Source organism: Myotis nattereri (genome assembly GCF_964212035.1).
Source record: "Myotis nattereri genome assembly, chromosome: 14".
NCBI classification, from domain to species: domain Eukaryota; kingdom Metazoa; phylum Chordata; class Mammalia; order Chiroptera; family Vespertilionidae; genus Myotis; species Myotis nattereri.
The window spans coordinates 13,690,063-13,712,297 of NC_138089.1; the positions used below are offsets into that span (position 1 = coordinate 13,690,063).

General features: G+C 54.9%; 1 protein-coding gene across 1 annotated transcript in view; it reads right to left on the bottom strand.

Moving 5' to 3' along the window:
• Nucleotides 1–22,235, bottom strand: part of PTPRG (protein tyrosine phosphatase receptor type G) — a 266,165-nt gene that overhangs the window by 56,917 nt on the left and 187,013 nt on the right. Inside the window, exons 11-12 of the mRNA XM_081106576.1 lie at nucleotides 11,364–11,496; nucleotides 3,174–3,260 (exon numbers count right to left, since the gene is read on the bottom strand). Of these exons, the coding sequence (XP_080962702.1) occupies nucleotides 3,174–3,260; nucleotides 11,364–11,496 (220 nt within the window). The remainder of the gene's footprint in view (nucleotides 1–3,173; nucleotides 3,261–11,363; nucleotides 11,497–22,235) is intronic.

Sequence of the window (22,235 nt, forward strand, 5' to 3'; positions counted from 1 at the left end):
GGCACCTGCCCGGGTTGTGGGGGTCAATCCCCTGTAGGGGATGTGCAGGAGGCAGCCAATCAATGATTCTCTCTCATCACTGATGTTTCTATCTCTCTCCACCACTCCCTTCCTCTCTGAAATAAATTTTAAAAAAATATTAAAAATGCTTCCATTAAGAAAAAAAAGAGTAAAATGCGTGTGGCTTGTGACACCGCCAGTGTCTTGCATTTATCCTACAGTTGGACTTATCTGTTTGAAAATGACACATACAGTTATAAACAGTACCAGGGTACTGTTTGCAATAACGAAAGACTGCCAACAACCACAGTGACAGCCGCAGGGGACGGGTTAAGTCCATCACCACACCTCTGTGCAGAGGAACAGCAGGCTTCTGTGGAAATGAATGCCAAACTGCCCGTGCCCAGGGGAGAACTCCACGTGCACGTGAAAGGGGGTCTGTGGCAGTGAGCGAGCGCTGTGCCGTGTAGAGAAGGGGATACGGGTTCATACAGGGCGGGCACAGTAGGTTTAGAGTTGTTCTGTGGAAGTAATACAATAACTAATAAATAATAATACAAGAATGTGCTGTTTAGAGCACTCACAGCTGGAAGCCAACTTCTGCCCTGCCCCAACTGGGGCGCACACACATGGCTAGAAGAACAGACAGCCCACTAGTAGGAGCGGTCACCTGTCTGCGAGGAGGCGGGGCAGAACGGTGGGTGGCGGGTGGAGCTCTAGGGACATAGATATAATTTTAAGCGTCTTCCTTTTTGAGCTGTGTCTAGTACTAACTATTCAAAATTTAACAACTTTTTGAAAAATTAAATACTTGGGTCTGCTTTCTCCTGCCTCCTGGGGATTATCGGCTCCTACTTCTTGCAGCCCCGTCCTCCCGCGTGGGAGGTTCGACCGACAAAGGGGCCAGTGGGTACCGCCCTTCGGGACATGTGCGTGGACTTGGCAACAGCTATTTTAAGTGTTTGCAGGTTTAAACATTTAGCCGGCTTTTGAGGCTCTTCTCCTGGTTCCCTGCCACAGTGTGGACGGAGACACAGGCCTGGAGAGGAAGGGAGAGTGGACACAGGAGTGCCTCCCTTCCGCACCCCAGCCTCCTGCACCCCAGCCTCCTGCACCCCAGCCTCCCGCACCCCAGGCTCCCGCAGCGCCTGGTGGAGGAGGAAACGGCCCCTGTCTGAAGGCTTTTCCCCAGAGCAGTGGAGGATGGACCTGGGCCAGGAGGCGGCCACGGAAGCTCCTGGGCATGGTGGGGGCGGCAGGGGTGGGTGGGTGGGTGGGTGGTGTTCAGTGCACAGAGCCCTCAGGAGGAACGAGGGCTGTGGCTCTGGAGGAAGACAGCCCGGCCGGGTAGCTGCATAAGGAAGAGCGGAGACTGGGGGCAGGATCTGGAGTGGGCGTCACAGAGCGCGGTGCTGTGCGAAGGGTCAGGGCTCAGGACCGCCTAAGCAGGCAGGCCCAGCCGAGGACTTCTCAGAGCCTCAGCTTCCTCGTCTTCTCAGTGGGGTCATCTGTTCCACACACGAAGCATTTTACGTTCCTGACCTCACTCAGAGAAGGAACTATCATTAGACCCATTTTCGAGATGAGGAAATTGAGGCCCGGAGGGCTTTGGTAAGTTGCTCAAGGTCACAGAGCCAGGAAGAGCTGCAGTTAGATCCCATGTCTCTGGAGCTAAAGTCGGTCCTTCTGAGCTACTACATTACAGAAGGAAATGACATGACTCACAGCCGGTGGGTTCTATAGACACTCTGGTGGGTTCCCGAGAGGGTTCTCCATTGCTAGACCTACAAGAAAGGTGCTTCCCCCAAGCCTCTGAGGCATGATGCCAGAGGGACTGAGCCACTGTAACAAAAGACAGCCCCTCAGGACCGCAAGCACAGCGACAGCAAGCCCACCCCTGCTCCTGGGCCAGCACGTCCACGGGAGGGAATACAGTCCCCGGCCATGGCATCATTCCCGGAGAGGACTTAGAAATCGGGTTGAGTTACAGTGAAAAAACTCATTACATTCATAACGGACTAAGCACGAAAGTTAGGCATCGACGTGATGTCCAAGGTTCTCTCTGTTAAGATTCGATCTCTGACTCTAAAGCTATACAGAGGGGTTTCTATTTCTGTTTTCGCCCTTGGAGCTTTGAAAATGGATTAGACACTGAAGACTTCAGTAAGTAAAGAGAGGTCATAGAAAGAAGAGTGGTGTCACAGTGTCAGAGGCTACTGCCTCCCCCGCGAGGCCGGAACGTCCCCGTGCAGCGCAAAGACGACAGAGCAGAGTCCACCTTCCATAGTTCTGTACGATACCCCTGAGATCTCAGGGGCAGACCTGATTATAGCGGGTGGACAGTGAACATTTCACCAATAATCTGATTTACCTGCAGATTTTACATGGAGACAAATCATTCCATGTAAAAATTCTAATAGAAATTCTACCGATTGGCTCATTGAAAGTAATAAGGGATTACTCACAATATTGATTAATATTAAACTGCCAATTAAGATAACAAGAGTATTAATTGCCATATTAGTAGTAAGTGGTAAGTCCTACAGAAATCCCCTCCAAGAGGCTCATGTGTGGTGACTAAGATTGCATCAGCACGGCTTCTAAAGGTTTTTCTATGAATTTTCCAGGACACACATTTTCCCAGTTACTTAAGCCTTTATTTCATTTTTACATTTCAGCCTTATGGAAAAACACATGATCTGCCCCCATTTGCTCACTTTACTCTTTCTGTCCTACTCTTCTTCCCTAACTTATCTATGCATTTAGGTTTCTAAAAGATATTTGTCACTTGTACAGCTAAATACATGCACTGGGTTATTTTTTAACTTGCAAACATGCAAACATCTGAAATTTTGCAAAGGAAATGGATGCAATAGACATACAGACACACAAACAAAGAACACCCCCAGTATGTACCATCTTAGAAACAAAAAGCGCCCCATAAAACAGCACAAGACAGCAAAGCAAGCCCGCGCAGCACACACTTGAATTGCTACCAGCTGCCCGCAGAGCTGCACTGGTGTTTGCAAGTCTTACTTTGGGGCTGGGCGAGTTAGAAACAGGTGAGTTTGCGCATGTGCTGTCAAGAGGACTTTAATCGCCATGGCAACAAAACAAAAGTCCAGCAAGCCAGTCCCAGCACAGAGATGCCCCGGAAGCTTGACCGCCCTCACCTGCTCCCCTTCTCTCCTCTCTCCCCAGAAGAAGGCACTTCACGGGAGCGTCTGGGAAAGCCCTTCGACTGTACTTTGTTACACCCTCTAAATGGACAAAAAAAAAAAAAGAACAGATGTAGAAGACAGCATTTTCAATTCACCACCAAGAGTTCCAACAAATGCCCTCCCGCCTTCTAACACTGGCACCCCCCTCCTCAGGCCTCCTGTCTACAGAAAGCGTACACAAAGGGGGCTGGTTTTATTTTAGTTTTTTTATGCTGAGGTAAGAAACACGAAATGGGAGCTTTGCTCTTAAAAGGCCATCTTCACATGTTAGAAACCTGCACCCCCCCCCCCCCCCCCCCCCGCCCCGGGTTAACAGAAGGTTAGAACATCACAAACCAATAATGCCCTTTCTAACTCGTATGCTTCTTTCCACCTTAGACATGCTGTCCCGGCAAACGGGATGGCATAAAACACCCCGGGAATGAACAGGGCGTAGCAGGCATCCAGTGGGTATCCTCTGACCTCCCTGCTGGCACCGATTTCCCTGGATTTGATGGCTTTTCCCCAGGCAGCCCTCTCCCTGCGGGACAGTCTTACTGACTCACAACTGGAAGGCCTGGGCGCGGCACTCAGGGGAGGGGGCAAGCAGCTGCTACCTCGTCCCGATGATGCACTGACCGTAGCCCCTGAGACCTGGCTCTAGCGTTGGAGAGATGCCCCTTTGTCGCAAGAACACCGGAAAGCACTTCTTTCATTTATTTGAACCCCTAACCACCTGGGCTCTCGGATGTCACATGACTTCTAAACTCCGACACGAGACCAGCAAAGACAAACTGGGGTTTCCGGAGGTTCTCTTTTTGGGCAGCTCCGATGAGTCCCAGGCAGAACTCTGAGTTCAGGTGTGAATTCCAGAGAACACTGCTAACTTCTGATGGACTTGGTGGCTTTTTACTTCCGGAATGAGGCTCCTCTGATTCTCAAGTGTTGGGGTTTTATGCTCCCTTAATACAAGCGTTCCTCTATTTTGATAATTATTAGGCTCCATATTGGATAAAGGGGCTTGGCAAAGAAACGAAAGTTGGGGAAAATCAAAACTTGGGACTCTGATGAATGGTGTGTGTGTGTGTGTGTGTGTGTGTGTGTGTAATTCAGAACTTCTTGTCTCCCTCTACTGAGCACGTTCTGGAACGACAGCTGTCCCCAAACACCAGGACCCTACTCCGTGCGGCTACAAACACTAATCTGAAGAAATCACGAGTGTGTTGGAGTGTTTTTGCAAATTTTCATAAAAACTTGAAATTTGCAGCTTCCCAAAATGTTTAGACTTCTTCGCAACCCTTAGCCTCCTCCGAATCCTGCCAGACTCGCTGTTGCGGGAGTTTGGAGCCGCGCCGGCATTTCTGCAGTTTCCCTCACACACAATCACAGGCTCAAAACTCCCACCGGCAACTGACAGCACTTCGCTGCGAGGCAAATGCCAGCAAACCGACAACTAATACCTCGAACAATCGCGGAGGCTACCTGAGCAAACCGACCACAGACGCCGTCAGTCCTGGGAGAGAGGACGCTTCCTTCTGAGAAATCCCGGGGGAGGCGCTGGGGATGTGCGTCGGGCGGGCACACACGGGTTTGCCCCTCCGGGAACGCGAGCTAGGTTTCAAAACACGCCCATCCACGTCTCCTTCCCAGAATCAGTCCGTCTTTCAAACATCACGAGGAGGTTTCAGTGGAAACCTTTGCAGCGACTCTCTCCCTGCTTTTGTCTAATGACCACATGTTAGCGGCTCCAAGGGCTGTGACTGTATCTCAGGGCCAAGGCGGCAGCAGGGGGCCGGTTACTATAACAACAGACAGTTCTCTTGAAATCTGAACAACTACCCCCCCCCCCCCCACCGCTCCCCAAGTAGCCATTTGCGAGACAGTTATTGAGCAAAAAGTTGCCGGATCGGCGGCATGAGCTGCCACGTGGCCGGATCACCCAGGGTGGCTGAGGGAGAAAGGAGGGAGAGGTGCCCACCTCCAGGCTCCGCCCCCAAGCGGCTCCGCATCTCAGAGGAAGGCAGTGCAGCTGTGGTCATGCTGAACTCAAAGCTCAGGCAAGCCAGGCTCTGCCATCATGAAACGCACCTGAGCTCTCGCCATGGGCTTCACACATGGTCAGGTTTGGGAGAGCTGGTTTGCAAAAATTACTCCTAGCCCTGGCTGGTTTAGCTCAAGTGGATAGAGCGTCAGTCTGTGGACTGAAGGGTCCTGTGTTTGATTCCGGTCAAGGGCACATGCCCTGGTTGTGGGCTTGATTCCCAGCGTGAGGTATGCAGGAGGCAGCCGATCCATGATTCTCTCTCATCATTGATGTTTCTCTCTCTCTTTCCCTCTCCCTTCTCTCTGAAATCAATAAAGATATATTTTTTAAAAAAATTACTCCTAATGATCAATAAATTACTGAATTATGGCCACAGTAAGAGGGGTTCCATAAAGAGGAGTGTCAGGCCCCTCACCGGCTCTAACAGAAAAAATGGTGCCGGAACACCTGTGTTCTGAACAGTCTGTTTGCAGAAAAGATACAGGTGAGCACACAAAACCACAAAAAGTGTGACTGAAAGCTCGGACTTTTCTAGGCTTCCGTTTCCTACGCCCGCCCTCGCAGGAGCGGCCGGGACTGACCCCGCACGGGCAGAACCCTGGAGGGGACTGGTTCTGCCCAGGACGGACTTCAGCTCCCACAGAGAAGGGCCGTTTGAGGGCGTTTTCTCTCACCATCCTGAACGCCCCAGGACTGTGTGCCTCCTGGTCAGTTCCGGCACAGTGCCCTCTGCCCAGAGCATTTGTCCTTTCCTCTGTTCTGGGAGAACCACAGCCAAACCTTCCCTCGCCCAAGCCTTTCCTGGCTGGGTCTCTGCCCACCCCACCGCATGGTGGCCAGCGTGCCTCCCAGAGCAGTGTCTTTGTTGTCACCACCCACCACTGCGACTCGAGAACTTAACTACCCACAGAGGGAGGCCGGGCAGGGGTCTGTGTGTATGTGTGTGGGGGAAAGGGGGGCAGAGGAGGCAGACTGTCCACTGAGGGGGTGCCCGGAAAAGGGCCACCACGGGGCACTCGGCCAGCCCCCAGTGCCACAGGATGGGAGAACAATGCTGCAGCGCTCCCACTCTATCACACGCGGACAGCTGAGGTTCGATGTAAAATCCTCCCATTTTTAAATCAATCCAGATTTTTAAGGACAATGCCAGCTAAAGAAAACAGGTCTGGAGGCCACCAGAGTTTCACCCCCGTTTGGGATTACCTTTGTCATCTGCTCGTCTCCTCCAGGAGCTACAAGCTTCCTGAAGACCGGAAGTCCGACTCCTCACTGAACCCCCCATGCCTGCCACAAACTGATGGCTAAGAAACGTCTCTGAATGACTGAGCAAAGAAGGAACACATGGGGCAGCCAGAAAGGGTCTTAGTTCAACAAACACAACAAAACTCCAGGTGCGATCACCTCCAAAGCACACTAGCCGTGTGACCCTGGGCAGGTCACTTCCCCGCTGGGACCTTCCTCTGTGGGGAAGAGGGTGACGCGGTCCCGCTGCCCTGGCTCGCACTCCTGGCTGTAAAATAATGTGGGGTGTGTGTGTGTGTGGGGGGGGGGGCTGTGTTATTCTGTGTGTGTGTGACCTGTGCTTGGTATTAATTCTACCCTGAGGGTTGCTGTGATTAGCGATGTTTCCCCTCGGCCGACTGTGAACAGTCACCTGCATGGAGAGCCCATTCCTGCTGCACTTGTCTCCTCTGTGGCTTTGCTGGGGGAAGAGGAGCAAGTGTCCGCACTAACCCAGGCTCCACCGAGTGAACGGAAGTGCCGGCTGCCGGAGCAGATGGCGGAGAGCGTGCCCCGGCCGCAGCAGCTCCGGGTTACTGCTGCCCCCCTGGGAATACGGGCGGGGCCCGCGCTCCACGGGGCCGCGGGTGGTCATTTCGTGAGCGAGAGGGGTGTGAGCACGTGCCCACACTCCACACGCATCGTCTGTTTGCTGGAGCCTCCACTATGACACAGCCCCGCACACATTCGCAGTCTGCACCCTTCATACTTAGGCTACTGTCTCCCACTGAACATCCAGGGGAGGAAAAAATGGCAATGTCCACAGAACCCACTTGTTTCCATGAACAGCATCCTTAATGAGGCAACACCAACACATGGCAGCACTTCTGAGTCTAAAGATGGGAGTAAGGAGGCACCTTTTTCTATCCGCCTCTGAAGCTAAATTGGCATCGACTAACTTACTACGGAATTTACAGGGGGCTCGGTCATGCGCTGAGCGGGGACGTGAACTTCTCGGTCCGAGCTTCCCCTAGCTCCGCACTTGAACAAACCTAGGTCAGATGTTACAATCCCCACTTAGGAGCTTCTAGTTTTCTGTTCCCGAGTCTGTGTACTTCGATCAGCCCTATTGAGTCTCTACCCTTCCGGAAAGTTCTTTCCTAGGCTAGCATTATGGTCAATGAGACGCTCAATCTGTCATCCGGGGAGCCAGCACGGAACAGCTGGGACTAAGATAAAACAAACAGGTGGTATTACTCAACATCAAAATCTACTCAGCTTCTAGAACACCCGAACATATAGTTGGTCCTCTGATGCTTTCTTCCAGAAATTCCAGACCACAGGAGCTTAAGACACGCAAACACATGCACTATAAAGACAGGCTGTGGGAGGAGGTCAGTGCCTTCGGGCAGCCCACTCCTCAGCCAGGCAGAGCAACGTCAAGAGGAAGGCGGTGGCTATGCTGTTGAACTGGCTGCCTTCGAATCCAGGACCCACCAAAGAGCAATCCTCTGACGTGGGCACGTCACCAAGCCCCCGTTTTCTGATCTGCCCAGTGGAGACCAGAATCCCTAGAACCTGAATGCGGATCAGGTAGGAATGCCATCTGCTGAGCACGTGTCTCGTAGGACAAGTATCCAATAAAAGATTCCTGGCTGGTAGGCCCTCAGATACGCAAAACCTTTTCGGGGTGAGACTGCTGACCAGAGAGAGAGCTACACTCAAAGCATGTTCCTTGAGAGGACAGAAAAGCCCACCGGTTACAAACGCCTTCGCAGCGCTCACAACTGTAGGTGGACTCCGCTGTCCCTCGCGAAGCTCTTCTCGGGGACAGGGTACTAAGTCAACGAGCTGCGTGTCCTCCGTGCAGAACGGACACCCTGCACACAGCACTTCTCCCAGCACCCACCGCACACTGCACAGTGGGGACAGCCACCGTCCCTACCACACAGGTCTGTGGGAAGAGCCACATGAGATGGTGCCACCCAGGGGCTTGGCACGGTGCCTGGCGCTAACCGAGAACTGGTGGACACTCGCAAGCGCTAACACCATCGTGCCGTGGAGGCCCAGACTTGGCGACATCGGGGTTCATTTTCTACTCTTTCCTGAACCCGTGAAACGGCAGCGTCGACCCCTCTAAGCGAACGCACTCAGGACCCAGAACAAGAGCTGCGCAGGGTCAGTCCTTGGTTGTAGAGCTGGTTTCAACCCCGGGGGCCAGGCCTGCCCACCAGGGACACGGCCGGGAGGCTTTGATCCGCCTCGGTGCCCTGCTATGTCAAGTCTGTTCATCAGTCACCCGCTCTCACTGGGCCTCCAACGGCGAAGAGACGCGCTGTCGCTGTCCCTTCAAAGCTGCACCGCCAAGGGGAAGCGCGCGGCTCTTCGCATTTCCCAATTTCCTGTGTGAGCCCCCAACGCTCCCTTCCTTCACATCAATGAAAAAAAAGGACAGAAACAGGTCCCTGCCCCCCTAGGCTGTTCTCATGCTGAGCCCCTCATCTGTCCAAATGCCAGTTCAGCTTTGCTTGCCACCCTCTGAGAATGTTCTCCTTATACTCACTTGTGCACCAGCCTGAGGAATTCGGGAAAAGCTCAGAGGCTGCGTCCATGGGATGATGTTTAAAGCTCTGGTTCCTTGAAACCAAGCTCTGAATATACGAACAGATTCAGACACTGTGTGTGTGTGTGTGTGTGTGTGTGTGTGTGTGTGTGTGTGTGTAAACAAAGTGCAGAGTTGTTATTTTCTAATGAGAAAAGCACATCTTGAGTGGAAGGCTCTAAAACCTCTCTTTAGTCCATTTCACAGTCGCTTCCCACGAGCAGCCTGCAGTCAGCATGCACGCTGGGGCAGCCTGGTTTCGTCTGCTCGGCCACGGAGATCTGTTCTGGGCTGGGCAGAGGACCAGGGTGGGCCAATCAGAAACAACCAGTTTTGGCTAGAATCGCTTGGGCCATGAATTTTCATATGAGGCTGCTAAGTGAGGGTCACGCAGCCTGTGGCAGCTGTGGCCTCTCCGTCCTGCGTGGGAGTCTGAGACTAAACCAGATGGCACAGCGCAGAGCAGAGCTGCTCATGCAGACCTTCCACCACCTCCACGTGCTCAGTCACACCCACACCAGCAGCCTCCAGTTCACCAACGGGCTCCAAATGCTGGTCTGCAAACCGCTTTGTTCTGGAGAAGGGATGGCCCAGAGGTGAACCTAGTGTTCCCAGGCGCACCCCGAAACGCAGTGTCACTCCTAACCTGGCTGGTCTGTAGCATTAACGGTGCTGTGGCTACTGCTGGACACCTGCGAAGCCCGAGATACCCCCTTCCTGTCCCCTGTTCTACCCAACAGAGCAGACCAAGGATCATGATCAGCCAATAAAAGTCAACAAACTTATTTGGGAGAGGTTCTGTTGACCTTTAATCAGTTCCCATTACTGGACTGCAACCCTCATCTAAGCCGTCATCACTTCCTCTTTGGACTAGTGTAGGAGTCTCCTCGCTGGCCTCTCCACTTCTGCCCTTGATCCAACTCAGTCTCTTCACAACACAGCAACCAAGGAATCTTGAAGCCAGATTGCAACATCCTTAGGTATCAAACCCTACTTATCTTAGAGCAAAAGGCAATGCGCTTACAATGGCGCACAAGGCTGCACTCAACCCGACTCCCCTCTGCTCTGTTTCTTCCTGACACCCTCTCCTACCACAGGGAGTACGGGGAGGGTGGCAGATGCCTTGCTCTTCCTAGAACATGCCAGGCACGCTCCTGCCTCAGGGCCTTTGCACATGCTGCTTCCCTGCTTGGAACCTGTCCCAAATGGAGCGCATTTCCTTCTTCCTTTAGGTCTCTGCTCCAATACCACTCGCCAGTTACACCTCCCTTATCTACTCTGAACACTCGTCCCTACCCAATAACTATCTTTGGTCTCACTGTCTCTTATTGGATATTTGTCATACGAGACACGTGCTAAGCAGATGGTGCAACACCACCTTGGGTGTTACCTCCTTTATTCAGAAGTGCTGTTTACTGCCTGTCTCCCTCTCTGGAATGTAAGCCCCTGAGAGCAGGGATTTCTGTCTAGTTTGGCTCATTGTGTATCACCAGGGCCCAGAAGAGCGCCTGGCCCACAGCGGGGGCTCCCAAGGCACTGACTGAAGGGAAGGAGGGAGGGAGGGATACGACACCTGCCCCTCACTGAGGAAGCTCTTAGATAAAGGGCAGGAGCCTCCGGTTTGTCTGAGAGGTGAAAGCAGCCAGGCTGACCACGTGGGCCGCCTCCTCCCGCAGCTACACCTGGCTGAGGGGGGAGCTGAGAAACACCCAACTTCCAAGTGGAAGCTGCCAGCAGGCTTCCGGGGGAAGCAGTGAGACCTGGTCCAGGACACTGGTGTACAAGGATGGCTTACCATCAGCCATTTGTATCTCACATGTCCAAGTGCCACAGAGCATGCTCAATGTGTTCCTATCGCTCCATTTTCAGCAACGAGCTACAGGAAACCAAGGGGAAGAGGTCTTATGCGGATGTGACAGTGAGGCACGGCCTCAGAGGAACCGGAAAGCCATGGAGCTCATTAGCTCCTGTGGCAGGGTTAGACACAGGAGCTCCACGTGGAGACGGGGCAGCACCAGCAAGAAGCAGGGCTGGGATCCGGACCCGGATCCCCCTGGTTCCCAAGCACAGCCTCTGGGGCACTAGATCCCAGAAGCTCCTCCTAGGTGCCCTGACCTCAGAGCCGCTCTACCCACTGGCTTCCTCCTGCTACAGCTCCCCCAGGTGTTGACAGGAGCAGCTCTCCAGCTGCCTCTCCTTTCAGAGAGAAGGGGCCAAGGCCTCTACTCCCGCCGCCCCCCGCCCCCCGCCCCCCCCCACCCCCCACACACACACAGGTGCTGCCCGGCTCACTCACCTCCAGTAAACCAGCACAGCGATGAGAAGGATGAGGCACACAAAGGTCAAGGCTGACACCACAATCAGGGGGATGATCCACTCCATCCTCCCCGGGGAAGGGCGGCTTATCATCCCAGAGGTGTTCTTTTCTGCTGCAAAGAGAGACCATGCCAGTTAGAGGACAGAGCCGGCAGGGAGGGGCGCCAGGGTGGCCACACAGACCTGGGCTCCCGCGCTGACTGCCCGGTGACAGGAGGGGCACCTGCAGCCCACACATGTCCTACCGAGTCCAACCCAAAGCCGGCCTTTCCTGCAGGCGGCACCTGCACCACCAGTGGGGTGGGTTTGCAGGCAGAGTTCAAGGTGGCTGTAAGGAGAGCTGCGGAGACAGGCACCGCACCTCACTGCAAGGACGTCGCTGAGCCAGAGCGGCCTGGACACTGGGGAGACGTGGAGCCTGAAGGCGGCAGCACCGGCACCCCTGGAGAGGCCGGCGCCTCTGGGCTCGCTGGCGCAGGGCAGGAGAAAGGGCATGATGGGTTTGCTACAGGAACCGGCTCTGAAGACAACAGTTATGAATATTCTCTGGGAGCTCAGCAGCCATTACCTTCCCCTAATAAGAGCACCCCAATTCTGCGCTGGGGAGCTGCCGCTCCCTAACAGACAGTCATGGAGGGGCCCCCAGTGTCCCAGCCGAGGTGATTGTGGCTGCAGCAAGGACCAGGGTGCTCCGGCCCTGGAACCTCAGCACCCAGCCCAGCCCAGCAGGAGCCCCTGCCCCCCTACCTGGGCAGCCCTCAGTCCTCAGCACCCAGAGCCCTGGAGTTCCTGTCTCTCCAGCGTTGCCTTTGATGGCATCACCCTCCCCCACCCGCCCGAAAGCTCTAAGCTGCAGCGGCGGAGGACGCCCTGCCCCACGCTGCCCAGCAAGCCTGCCTGGGAGCAGCAGCCAGGGCGAGGGGTCCACAGGGGAGCCGAGCCTGCTCTTACCCGGCAGCACCTGCCTGTCTCAGGCCCGGGAGCCTGGGTTGGGGGAAAGCCTGCTCTCTCGCGTGACGTGGGCAGGTGCCTGGAAGCCTCCAGGGGGCCCGAATGGAGTACAGGTGTGGTGCGGGGCTGGGGAGAGCACGGGTGAGCAGGGGCGTAGGTGGGAGGCAGGTGGTGAGAAAGCCAAGGTTAACTGCGACCGCGGAGAAGCCGCCGGACAGAACCAAAGCCGGCTCAGGCTGCCGTGTGCTCGCCAGGACTCCTGCGCTGGGAAAGGAGGCCAGCCTCCGCCAGCGAGTCCCTCTCAGGATGGACTAGAGCAGGGGTTCTCCACCTTGGCTGCACGTTAGAATCACCTGGGAATCTTTTTAAAATCCTGATTTCTGGGCCTCATCCTCCGGAAATTCTGTTTCTTTGTTCCTCATGTTGTGGCCCCACCCCATAACAAAGAAACGGAATTTCCGGAGGATGAGGCCCAGAAATCAGGATTTTAAAAACGATTCCCAGGTGATTCTAATGTGCAGCCAAGATTGAGAACCACTGGTCTAGAGGGAGGGCTAATCGGGCTGCGTTTCTGAGCAAGAGAAGGTGGGCCGAGCAGAGAGGGACAGCGGCCTTGGGAGCACGTTTAAAGAGGCCAGGCTCCCGAGTAAGGGAGTGTGTCGCAGCCTCCACCGGTTCCCTGGAGCGCCGCGGGTCTGGGTCCCCTCCGCCTCCTGCCGGGCCCTGTGCGCAGGCAGCGCCTCGTGAAGCAGGCAGCGCCCCATTTCTGCCCAGCTCACGGGGAGGAGGCCGGGCAGGTGGGCACACCCGATTAAACCACAGCAGAGCCCTCCGCGTTCATACCTGCCTTCCCAGAGTGGCAGCCACTCCTCCGCACCCACAGCTGCACACGTTTTGTTGGACAGCTACAGGCACACCTCGGAGCCACTACGGGTTCGGGTCCAGACCCCCAAACTAAGGGAGTATCACAATAAAGCGAGTCGCAATCTTCCTGCCGGTGGAGAGTCTTGCCTTCAATTTGTAAAAAAACACAGTAACCCCGAAGAGCAGTGAAGCACAAAATGAGGCCTGCCCGTATCTGCCAAGCCCTACTGTGTGCAGGGCATGTGCTCAGGGCTGCGGAGGCACCAGAAAGACGCAGGCGGCGTGGGGGGAGGAGTACAAATCATTTAAAGGGGGAGAGGCAGACACAGGAGCGAGCGATTAGAATAAAGGGAAGGGGGAACAGCTGCTCTAGCCCAGGGGCTCTGGAGGGGGCTCCCTGACGTGAGGGTGAGACCTGGGCGTGAGCCAGGCCGAGGGCAGGAAGGACGGGGTCTGAACAGAGAATTAAAGGGGTGGGAGTATGAGAACGAGGAGAGGGGACCAGCTGCAGAGTCAGAGGCCACGTCAGCCAGGGCTTTGCTGGCTGAATCGAGAACAGGGATGAGTCCCAGGGCAATGGAAGCGTCCATTCTCCCTCCATGTATCCCTCTCACAGCAAAGCTCTGGGGACGGGCCAGAGCAGTGATGGCGAACCCATGACACGCGTGTCAGAGGTGACACGCGAACTCATTTTTTTTGGTTGATTTTTCTTTGTTAAATGGCATTTAAATATATAAAATAAATATCAAAAATATATGTCTCTGTTTTACTATGGTTGCAAATATCAAAAAAAATTTCTATATGCGACACGGCACCAGAGTTAAGTTAGGGTTTTTCAAAATGCTGACACGCCGAGCTCAAAGGGTTCGCCATCACCAGGCCAGAGACATCAGCCGCAGATGCGAAGAATTTGGGGGGCTCCAGCAGGGGGCGCCAGACGGGCAAGTCTCTCAAAGACCTGAGCTCCTGCGCACAGAAAATAGGGCAGGAGGCCGACGCTATAGGCTACGCGCCCAGTGACCTCAGAGTCCACCCGGGCAGGGCCTTGAGTCCCTGAGGGACCCCGTGTCACATCTCCTCCCACCTCCTTACTCTACAGGGTAGACGGTGGGCAGAATGCAAACCCCACGTGCTACTCATCTTACCACTGAAAGGGGCTCTTGGTCCAAACAGCCCCTCCACACGGACCTCTCTGTGGGGTGCACCTCTCTGTGGGCGCAGATGAAGGGCTGCTGGTGGGACAGTGGGGCCGGGACTCAGAGAGAGAGAGGGGGGGGGGGGCCTTTGTCTGAACCATCTTCCAAGTGAGACCCCGAGGAAGGTGCGGCTAGCCTCCCAGAGCACCTGCAGGGGCGAGGGAGTAGCCACCCCCTCGGCAGACCGCTCTCCTTCCTCCAGGTTCCATTTCAGAACCCAGGCAAGTGCCTCCACTCTGCCTTTTAAAAAATTTAAAAAAAAGAAAAGAAAACCAGTTTTCAGTGGCATATGTCACCGCCGAATTAATCTGTTTGCCTTTTCCCGGCTTGGCTCTCATCCCAGCAGCACATCAAGGCGGAGAGCGCTGCAGGGAGGGCGCTCCCGCGGCAGGACAGCAACCCGTCGGCAGGACGGAAGGGGCTTGGCGCCCACGGCCCACTGACCGGGGGGAGGACGCAGGATTCCTTCCCTTTTCCAGAAAGACCCAGGGAGGGACAAGCCGCCCATGCGTGACTCTCTAGCCTGGCTCGATCGCGGGCAACTTGACTGCATTGGTTCTGAGTGAAAACCACCCTCATCTGTGAATTAAGGCGGCTGCTTTCTACAACTGTGGTAAAAAACACATCAAAGTTCCCATTTTTGCCCTTTCTAAGAGTCCAGCTTAGCAGTGTGGAGTATATTCACACCGTTGGGCAACCAGTCTCCAGAACCTGTTTTAATCTGCAAAACTGAAAATCTGTCCCCATTATCCGCACCCCCCTCGCCCTGCAGCCCCCACTCTACTTCCTGTCGCGGTGACTGACTGCTCTGGGCACCCGGGTCAGTGGAATCACAGGTACTTGTCTCTGTGACTGGCTCATGTCACTTAGCGTGAGTTCCTCAAGGCTCATCCACACGGAGCATGTGCTTTTTTAAGGCTGAATAATATTCATTAGAATCTAATGATTGGGTGTACGTCCCACACTGTGTCTACCCACTCATCAGGGCATCTGGGTGGCTTCTCCCCTTGGCTTCTGTACATATTGCCGCTAGGAGCATGAGCACCAGTGTCTCTTCAAGACCCCGCTTGCCGTTCTTTGGGGCGGGTACCCTGACGCTGGATCACAGGGTAGTTCTAGTTTTGAGGAACCACCATCCTGCTTTCCATAGTGACTGGCCAGTCTACACTCCCACCCACAGTGCACAAGGGCTCCGACTTCCCCACACCCTCTCCAGCCCTTGTCATTTTCTGTTTTGCCTTGTTTTGCGTTTTGATAGTAGCCCCCCTAACAGGTGTGAGGTGAAAAGGCGGCTGCTTCTTTAAGGGGCCGTGGCATTCGTCTTTATTGCTCTCGGGCCCTGACATTCTGTAAACCACTGTTGCAGAGACGTGACTGTCGGTGACCAGTCCACACGCCCCTGCGACGGCACCCTGGTTCCGGGTTCCCATCACCTGAGCGGGAGCAGGGCCCCCCATTTCCATCCCTACCCTCCCTGGAGTTCTCGTGAACCCCACGCCTGACATCCCCCGGAGCCACCTCATCACACTCAGACTATCAGCCGCAGTCTGTCATGTCTGCTTCAACAGGGTGTTGGAACACGAGGGCGTTCGGTAAATTCCAGGCTGGTCCTGAGTCACCCGGCACCTCAGACACAGGTGCCCCGCCATCAGTCTGACAGCAGCTGCGAGCTGCGTGCCTAACGCCGCAAGTCAAACACCCTTTCACCCTGCGCTCCCGACTGTGCGCTCCTGACTGTGAGCTCCTGACTGTGCGCTCCTGACTGTGCGCTCCGAGGCCCCGCGCTCTGCACGCGCCTGGGTTCCCACACAGTGAGACATACGATCTGCCCTCGGTTGACGAGCCCCCAGCAGGGTGGGAACTTCCAAGGACCCAGCTACTTTCTGGGAGGAAACTGAGCCACACTGGCCCCGAGTGGCCCCCAAAACACGCCAAGCGGGCTCCTCCTCTCACTCCGGGAAGCATCTCCCACAAAGGGAGCTGGCCAACAGCACCCGCCAGGCTCAACGGCTTCAGGCGGTGATCACGCAGGGGTTGCGGGGGTTTAAGTAAAGGAGGCTGTTTTCCCCACCTGCAGTCCTCCAACGGAGGATCCTGTTCCTCCCCTATCTCCACGGGCCTTACCATGACTTCTTTTTGTTCTTGCATGAACGACTCTTGTTTCCCTCACATCAGCTTCTCGGAAAAGGAAACTTTCTGCTAATCCTGTGAATCAGGCTCTCAACCTCGGCCCTGCGGGCATTCCGGACCAGGAGGTCTGTGCTGTGGGGACTGCCCTGCGCACTGTCGGGTGCAGCAGCCCCTCCCGTCAGGACCCCCCAAAACGTAACCAGGTGTTGCCACATGTCCTGAGGGGGCGGGCGGGGGGATCATATATGGTTGAGAACTCTGCCATAAATGGAAAACTGCTATCTTTTTTTAAAGCACACACTCAACTATTCACTAAATAATGAACATTTCATCTGCGATCATCCCGTGTTCTCCGCTCGGGGAATAAGCCTAAAGCACGGGGAAGGAGCGCCCATGGGCCTCCCCTGACCCGGGACTCAGGGCCTGTTTGAGCCCTGTCTGCCATGGGCTGTGTCGTCCAGGGCACCTTCCTTAGCCTCGGGGCCTCAGTTTCCCCGCTGGCCCAATGGCAGCAACGCCAGCACAGCCCTTGCGGGGGCGCTGCAGGGTAACTGGCACAGCCCGGAATGAATGCTAACTCGGGGGTCATTGTGTCCATAATCAGAGGTTCTCAGCTGGGTTCCTCAGAGCTGGAGAGTGCCAGAGGTTCTCAGGCTTTGCCCAGCTGAGCGGAGGGGTGGCTGGGGCTCAGCACCCCCCACTCGGGCTGAGAGCAGCACAGCAGCCCCAGGCTCTGACCAGCCCTGTCCAGTCTTAGCTCCTGAGCCAGACAACATCTCCCATGGGCCAGGTGTGGCCTGAAGACTGTTTGCTGACCCCTGAACCGGCCGCTCCTTCAGCACTGGCTCAGGGCCGGTCCGGAGGAGCTTTCGGGGAGGGGTGTTTAAACTGGGGTTCTGAGCAGGATTCAGTCCGGAAAAACGGTTTCCTTGATTCGTGGAGGCCACAAAGGAAACCCTGGCACTAAGTGCTGGGTGTGTAGATGGTGCCCACCCTGACATGCTTCCTCAGGGCATTCTGTTCTGCACCCGCCCCAAGAACGTTTTCCCACATCTAGTGAATTCTGGGGGTGTCTCTACCACATTCAGGCTGTGGCTGCGGACAGAGGGACCGTATTGCATTTCCATGCAGCACACATCCCACTGAGGGCTTCGCACTAAATAGATGCTGACAAAACGCGTGGTGAGGGGCAGCGGGCCTGCATGCAGGCCTCCAATCCGCCTGATCAGCTTCTAGGGCAGGTGCAACTATGGCGATCAACGCTACTGCAGAGGCCAAGCACCACGGTTCCTACCTGTTGGCACATATGAAGGGGGGAAAAATAAGACAAAAATGGAATTGTTTAAAAAATATGAATTCACTGAAAAATTGGGAGATGCTGCACAAAGACCTGGATTTCTGGCTCGCTAGGCATTCTCACTGACTGCAACCAGTTGGAACTGAGGTGGCCTCTTTAGAAAGGACATGTGCTGTCTAGTTTGCCGTAGTCCTCACCACTCCCTAATGTCTAGCACCTGGTCCTCTTCTCTCATGGATATCACTTGTCTGATTTCTGTAGGTGCCTACATTTGTGCCATTTCATCAACAGAGAAATTCCTCCTCCTCTCTTTCCTTGTGAATTAATATATAAAGCTACCACTCATAGGCCTTGGAAAGATGTTATCAAACATCAAGTGAATTTAAACAAGTCTCTTGGAAATGCTGGTAAAAACATAGTTTGTAACTTTAAATGCTAACACTTTTCTTCACATAGTAAATATTGATCGCAATAGTTGTTTTTACTTAATGTGAAGAAAAAAATAAATGTGGAATACATTTTTAAAAATGTACATGCAAAGGTCTTTGAAGTAAGTCACAACTAAGATAAAAACGACAGTGAATTCAATTCAAAAATAAATACCAAGCTGGAGGAGGCAGACAGGGGAAAGCGAGGGATGGAGGGAAGCAAACTGAGGGGGATTTGTGCGTTTTACCCTCAACTTACACCCTTTCCTGACAAACAGGCACAGACATTGCTGCATAAACGAGGGGTCGGTCAGCAACGGACGGCTCGCAGATCAAACCTGGCCCACTGTCTGTTTTTGTAAAGAGTTTGGGTGGAGCTGACCGCATCTGCTCAGTGTTGATTGGTTACTTCTGGGCCCCACGGTGGCGTGGAGTAGGTGCAACACAGACCGATGGCCCACAGACCTGACAATGTTACTGCCTGGCCCTTTGCGGAACACGCTGGCTGGCCTCTGGCTTGCACAGTCACCACCCCCACTCTCAAACTTGAATGGCCTGGAATTCTAAAGCAGGATCGCTTTCCTCTCGGGAAGCAGCGAACCTTCCCACTGAAACAGAGGTGCCGAGGGAGGCGCTCTGATTTGCAGTGTTGGGGACGGAGCAGAGTTCTGGGGTGTCATTTTCAATGCCAGTTCGTTGGGGACCAGTCTTCTCCTGCTCCTCAAGGTCCAGGATGCCCGTGAAACGCAGGCCAGCTGGGGCCTCCTCATAGCCCCCATCTCGACTGGGCTCCTCCCTCCTCGTCACAGACAGGTGACTCGGTTTATCGACACTTCCTGCTGCACTAACGGCTGTTAGGACAGAAGGACCCTGAGCAAAGACGGGCCCAAGGACCCTGAGTGGACAAGGCACAGAGCCTTCTGGGTGATCTGACTCCAAAAGCAAATCTGCCAAGATCGCAGACTCTGCGACTCCTGACGGTTGAAGCTGGGGACCCACACGCCCACACCTGGAGCCGGGACGCCCCCAGGCTGACATCTGTTCCTTCACCACTCTCTCCGGGAGCTGGGATTGGAGTCCAGCTGCCATGACTCATTCCCTCACCTGGGACGCGCCCCAGGGCCGCCCCACCGCAGCCTCTCACAGTGTGAACACTCCCACTGCAGCCTCTCACAGTGTGAACACTCCCACCGCAGCCTCTCAGTGTGAACACTCCCACCGCAGCCTCTCACAGTGTGAACACTCCCACCGCAGCCTCTCACAGTGTGAACACTCCCACCGCGGCCTCTCACAGTGTGAACACTCCCACCGCGGCCTCTCACAGTGCGAACACTGCCACCGCGGCCTCTCACAGTGCGAACACTCCCACCGCGGCCTCTCACAGTGTGAACACTCCCACCGCGGCCTCTCACAGTGTGAACACTCCCACCGCGGCCTCTCACAGTGTGAACACTGCCACCGCGGCCTCTCACAGTGTGAACACTCCCACCGCAGCCTCTCACAGTGCGAACACTGCCACCGCAGCCTCTCAGTGTGAACACTCCCACCGCAGCCTCTCACAGTGTGAACACTCCCACTGCAGCCTCTCACAGTGTGAACACTCCCACCGCAGCCTCTCACAGTGTGAACACTCCCACCGCCGCCTCTCACAATGTGAACACTGCCACTGCGGCCTCTCACAGTGTGAACACTCCCACCGCAGCCTCTCACAGTGTGAACACTGCCACCGCGGCCTCTCACAGTGTGAACACTCCCACCGCAGCCTCTCAGTGTGAACACTCCCACCGCAGCCTCTCAGTGTGAACACTGCCACCGCAGCCTCTCACAGTGTGAACACTCCCACCACAGCCTCTCACAGTGTGAACACTCCCACCGCGGCCTCTCACAGTGTGAACACTCCCACCGCAGCCTCTCATAGTGTGAACACTCCCACTGCAGCCTCTCATAGTGTGAACACTCCCACTGCAGCCTCTCACAGTGTGAACACTCCCACCGCAGCCTCTCACAATGTGAACACTCCCACCACAGCCTCTCACAATGTGAACACTCCCACCGCAGCCTCTCACAATGTGAATGCTGCCACCGCAGCCCTCAGCCGTCACCTGTCTCAGGAGGTGGGAGAGCAGTGCGTAGAGGAGCCTCCGAGGCCACTGCTCTGCGAGCCCTCGGGGCAGAGCCTGAACCGCTCAAGCTCGAGCATCAGTTCCAGGGCCACCACTTGTCTTAGGAGAACCACGCTGGCCAGCCACCAGCACCAGCACCATCACCATCACCTCCGAACTGGGATTCCTGTGTCCACTCTTGCGTCCCCCTCTCCCACCCCATAATCTCCACCCCGAGACTGAGCCATCTCCCCCAAGAGCTCATGGCTGACTGTCTTCTACTGAAATCCACCACTGGTTTTCCGTCTGTCAGTGCCCAGTCCTCAGCCTGGCTGATGAGCCCCTTCCCGCTTGAGCCATCCCACATCCCCCTCCTGACTGGTAGCCAGACTGGCCACGGCTCCCCGACTGCTCCAAGTAGCACCTCCTTTGGGTCTCTGGAAGGTTCCTACATGGATCTCTGCATGGCCAGCTCCTTCTCATACTTGGGTCTCTGCTCAAACGTCACTCCTTCACCACTCCAGGCTCCACGGTCGCTGTGCCCACTCTGGCACTGACCACTCTGTGGAGTTAAGCATTTGTTTCCTGGAATATTCCAGCGCCCCCGCTAGAGCCTAAACCCCAGAAGAGCAGGGGCCCATTTTGATCTGTGTTCTATTCCTAACGCCTAGTTCAGTGCCTGGTACACACTGGGTACTCCATAAATATTTCCTTAATATCTTCCACTCTAAGAAATTCGACTTTTTCACAGCGATTCCTAGAGGGAATGTCACGGTTCGTGTAGGAATGGCTTCCAACAGCCTCACAGGTGGACAGGTCTTCCCTGCGCTTAGTTCTGCGGAAGCTGCTCGGCACCTTCCCCTAAACCAGGACCCACTGTGCGCACCCACAGGAGCCCGCACTTCCAGAAAGGAGGCCAGCCCGGCTTTCGGGAGCACACAATTCAAAACATGAAAATTTATTCTAAGTTGTATCTTAACATACGAGATCTCAGCTTTAGATGAATTTTAATGTTTACAAGTGCAAAAGCAAATAAATATTTACCAGTTGCTTTTTTTTTTTTTTTGCACTCTTATAACTCCCAAACAGCTTAGATGCAAAAAATTGTTGTTAAACATCTTGTAGTCTGGCAAAAGGAAGGACTTCTTATTAAGAAAACACCTCACAACAGTAACAACCCCTGATGCTCAAGGCTTCCTCGGAGACACCATGAGGGGTGTGTGTGTGTGTGTGGGGGGAGTTCATTAACATCTGAACATATGACAAAGCAAAACTGCCACCGGTCAGAGTGACAGATCACACCCTCACCGAGGAGGCCTGACCAGCCACACCCTGGCCTCACCCCTGTAGCCTGGGGCTCTGGGTGGAGAGCCCTGTTTCTTGGGTGGGACCGCGGGCTATACCAGCTCTCCCGACGTGAGCCGCTCATCCGTTAGGCTCCATGTGAACGCCACTCTCCACGTCCCTGCTCACTATCCTCTCCCACAGCACCCTCTTCCCTCTGTTCCCGTTTCACAGCCTCCACCCTCCGTGAGCTCGTTTTCTGCCTCCAGCCGCCTTCCTTGCTTGCTCTCTGCCATGCCGCCTCCCGCTTCCTGGCGTGCACCCCAGTACCTGCCAGCACCTCCGTCTCCTCTGCACCATGAACTTCAGGGGGCGGGGCCAGGCTCACCTGGGTCAGCACCCTGCCCGGTGTCTGGCACCAAGCAGGCAGTCCGTCATCACAGGTTGAATAAGTGAGTAAGGAATTACATCTTAATGGATAAATTTAGTATTGATGCCATCTTCAGTCATGTACTTCATTGCGCAGTTGAAATCCTTAGAGTTACTTTGAGGAAAGTGGATTTAACCAGGAACAAAGATCAAGGCAAGACTTATTCCAAC